The sequence below is a fragment of the Mandrillus leucophaeus genome, unplaced genomic scaffold (genome assembly GCF_000951045.1).
Source record: "Mandrillus leucophaeus isolate KB7577 unplaced genomic scaffold, Mleu.le_1.0 Scaffold29, whole genome shotgun sequence".
Lineage (NCBI taxonomy): Eukaryota > Metazoa > Chordata > Mammalia > Primates > Cercopithecidae > Mandrillus > Mandrillus leucophaeus.
The window spans coordinates 318,485-322,769 of NW_012103031.1; the positions used below are offsets into that span (position 1 = coordinate 318,485).

The window sequence follows — 4,285 nt, forward strand, 5'->3', positions numbered from 1 at the left end:
AAAAAAAAAAAAAAAAAAAAAAAAAAACCTTTGAAGAAAGTACTAAATAAACATTTCTTGAATGCATAAATGAACCTATTAGAAGTGAATACAGACGGGTGCAGAGGCTTACGCCTGTAATCCCAGCACTTTGGGAAGCCGAGGCGGGTGGATCGCCTGAGGTCGGGAGTTCAAGACCAGCCTGACTAACATGGAGAAACCCCGTCTCTACTAAAAATACAAAATTAGCCGGGCATGGTGGCTCATGCCTATAATCCCAGCTACTTGGGAGGCTGAGGCAGGAGGATTGCTTGAACCCAGGAAGAGGAGGTTGTGGTGAGTGGAGATGGCGCCATTGCACTCCAGCCTGGGCAACAAGAGCAAGACTCCATCTCAAAAAAAAAAAAGAAAAAACCTTTGAAGAAAGTACTAAACAAACATTTCTTGAATGCATAAATGAACCTATTAGAAGTGAATACAGCCAGGTGCGGAGGCTCACGCCTGTAATCCTAGCACTTTGGGAAGCCAAGGTGGGTGGATCGCCTGAGGTCAGGAGTTCGAGACCAGCCTGACTAACATGGAGAAACCCCGTCTCTACCAAAAATACAAAATTAGCCGGGCGTGGTGGCTCGTGCCTGTAATCCCAGCTACTTGGGAGGCTGAGGCAGGAGAATTGCTTGAACCTGGGAAGAAGAGGTTGTGGTGAGTGGAGATGGCGCCACTGCACTTCCAGCCTGGGCAACAAGAGGGAAACTCTGTCTCAAAATCAAACAAACAAAAACGGCTAGAATGGTTTTTGCATCAATAGAGGACAGTGAGTGAATAGTTTGCCCCCCCACCAAAAGAAAAGAAAAGAAAAGAAAAAAAAAGAAGTGAATACACGCCTCCTAGGGCAGAGGGAAGAGCCTCTTGGTGCCAATGGTTGTAAGAGATCTTTCTGCCCAGGCTGTGGCTGAAGCTAATCTCAGCAGCAACTCAGAGAGACCCAGGAGACTGGTTAAAGGGGGCAAGGGAAGGAAATAATAGTCCCAAAAGGGACAAGCAGAAGCTGTAATGTCAATGGGAAGAAGAACACCTGGAGCTGAGAAGAGGCTCTGGACATTAATGAATTACGTAATGCACTTTTTTTTTTTTTTTTTTTTTAGAGGCAGGGTCTCTCTGTCACTCAGGCTGGAGTGCAGTGGTGCAATCATAGCCCACTGCAGCCTCAAACTGCTGGGCTCAAGCAATCCCTCCACTTCGGCCTCCTAAAGTATTGGGATTACAGGTGTGAGTCACCGTGCCGGGCCCTTTAATGCACTTTTAATTAATAGGTTGCATATATTTATCATAAATTGCTAACGATAATAATTAACACTTATTAAGTAATTGTATGTGTTAGGACTTAATTTCGTCTTTGCAACAATCTTATATGAGGTAGAAAATCTTATTGTGTACACTTTATAAATACGGATAAAAGATTTAAAGAGGTAAAGAATGTACGGTGAAACCCCATCTCTACTAAAAATAACAAAAATTAGCCGGGCATGGTGGTGTGAGCCTGTTATCCCAGTTACTTGGGAGGCTGAGGCAGAGAATTGCTTGAACCCAGGAGGTGGAGGTTGTAGTGAGCTGAGATCGAGCCACTGCACTCCAGCCTGGGTGACAGAGCGAGATTTTGTCTCAAAAAAGAAAAAACTAAATGTGGCAAGCCAGACACAGTGGCTTATGCCTACAATCCCAGCACTTTGGGAGGCTGAGGCAGGAAGATTGCTTGAACTCAGGATTTCAAGACCAGCCTGGGCAACGTAGTGAAACCCTGTCTCTACCAAAAATACAAAAATTAGCTGGGCACGGTGGCATGTGCCTGTAGTCCCAGCTACTTGGGAGGCTGAGGTGGGAGGATCACTGGAGCCCAGGAAATGCAGTGAGCCACTATCATGCCACTGTACTCCAGCCTGAGCGACAGAGCGAGACCCTGTCTCAAAAAAAAAGAAATGAATGAAAAACTTCGCTGTCGTGTAACCATTGCTTCTGAGCTGACCCCTTGGGACTATCCGGTGATCCCCGTTCCTTCACCTGGCTAGCAGATGGAGCTGGAACCCAGGTGTTCTGCCATCAATCTCCCTCATGGGACCAGAGCATCCCGAGGGGCTTACCTCATAGTAGTTGTTGTTGTAGAAGCAATTGCAGGAAGAGGCCTGGATGCAGTGGTTGTCACTAAACAAAAAGCCAAGGTTGCAGACACAGCCCCCCCGACAGAGCGGCCCACAGCTAGGCCTGGGACTCTTGCACGAAGCAGGACAAGCACAGGATTCGTAGTGTGCATTTGGGGGGCAGCGCTCTAAGGAGAAAACAGCCTCTGTCATGCTTTCATTCCACAGCTTTCTCAGGGAGTCTCCCTGTCTCTCCTCTACCCCCAAACTCAAGTTCTTCTCTAGGAAACAGGACCGTATTATTCAGCCATAAAAAGGCCTGAAGGCTGGGTGTGGTGGCTCACACCTATAATCCCAGCACTTTGGGAGGCTGAGGTGGGAGGATTGTTTGAGGCCAGGAGTTTGAGACCAGCCTGTGCAACATAGTGAGACCCATCCCTACAAAACAAATTTAAAAATAAAACAATTTTAGGCTGGGCGTGGTGGCTCACACCTGTAATCCCGGCACTTTGGGAAGCCGAGGCAGGCGAATCACTTGAGGCCAGGAGTTCAAGAACAGCCTGGCCAACAGGGTGAAACCCTAGAGCCGGACACAGTGGCTCACCCCTATAATCCCAAGACTTTGGGAGGCCGAGACTGAAGTGTAATTACAGGATTACACTCCTGTAATCCCAGGACTTTGGGAGGTCAAGACCAGCCTGGCCACCATGGTGAAACCCCATTTCTACTAAAAATACAAAAATTAGCTGGTCCTGGTGGTGCAGGCCTGTGGCCCCAGCTACTCAGGAGACTGAAACAGGATAGTTGCTTGAGCCCCAGAGGCGGAGGTTGCAGTGAGCCGAGATCACGCCACTGCACTCCAGCCTGCGTGACAGAGCGAGACCCTGTCTCAAAAATATAAACAATAAGAAATACTTTTTTTAAAGGAATGAAGTCCTGATGCATGCTACAGTATGGATGGCCCGGAAAACATTACACTCAGTGAAAGAAGCTAAACATAAAGGTTCACATATTGCATGATTCCATTTGTATGAACTGTCCAGAACTGGCAAATCCATGGATAAAGGAAAGAAATTTGTGGTTGCCAGGGGCTGGGGGAAGGTGGAGTGAGGACTGCTAATAGGTACAGGGTTTCTTTTTGGAGTGATGAAAATGTCTGGATTAGAAAGTGATAATGGTTGCACAACCTTGGGAATACACTAGAAACCATAGAATTGCTTTTGCTTTTTTTTTTTTTTTTTAAGATGGGGTCTCGTTCTGTTGCCCAGGCTAAAGTACAGTGACCCAGTCATGGCTTGCTACAGCCTCAACCTCCCAGGCTCAAGCGATCCTCCCACCTCAGCCTCCCAAGTAGCTGGGACTACAGGTGTGCACCACCACACCCAGCTAATTTTTTTATTTTTATTTTTTTTCCATTTTAAAGTGGAGACAGGCTCTTGCTATGTATGTTGCCTAGGCTGGTCTCGAACTCCTGTGCTCAAGCAACTCTCCTGCCTTGGGCCCCCAAAGTGCTGGGATTATAGGTGTGAGCCACCATGCCCGGCCTAGAATTGTACACTTTAAAAGGGTGAATTTTATGAAATATGGATTATATCTCAATAACAAACAGGGAGAAGGAAGCCTCGTGGCTGGGTCCTGACACCCCCACCCACTCCAGCCCTGCCATCCCTCTCACTCTGGGCAGTCCTCCCCATTTCCTCTGAAGTCACCATGGACTGCTTCAGCTCTGCCCTGAGAGCACTAGAAGCATCTAGAAGCAACTAGAAGCTTTCTACCAGAAGCATCCCTTTCCCTGACTCTCTCCTAGTCACTCTCTCTCACATTCAGCCTTGGCCCACGCTCCATCCACCTCATACCTGTATTGGGTCTGGGGGTTGTGTTAGTGCTCAGGATCACACTGGTCATAGCGGCACTTGGAGCATGTGGAGACATCACCAAGGCTGCCAGCCCAGTGGCTGTGGGACTGGGATGGGGTGGCCTCAGGGCTGTGAGCTTCTCTGTGGGGATGGTGGGTTTTTCTGGGGAGATGGTGGTTTTTTCCGTGGGGATGGTGGGTTTCTCCGTGGGGATGGTGGGCTTTTCCGTGGGAATGGTGGGTTTTTCCGTGGGGGTGGTGGGTTTTTCTGGGGAGATGGTGGGTTTTTCCGTGAGGATGGTGGGTTTTTCTGTGG

The 4,285-nt window shown here is 48.3% G+C and overlaps 1 protein-coding gene across 1 annotated transcript in view; it reads right to left on the reverse strand.

Moving 5' to 3' along the window:
• The window catches only part of ZAN (zonadhesin), a 92,835-nt gene that overhangs the window by 66,626 nt on the left and 21,924 nt on the right, over positions 1-4,285 (reverse strand). The window contains 2 exon segments of the mRNA XM_011985821.1: positions 2,118-2,302; positions 3,971-4,285. The exon segment at positions 3,971-4,285 is cut by the window's right edge and continues 1 nt beyond it. Of these exon segments, the coding sequence (XP_011841211.1) occupies positions 2,118-2,302; positions 3,971-4,285 (500 nt within the window).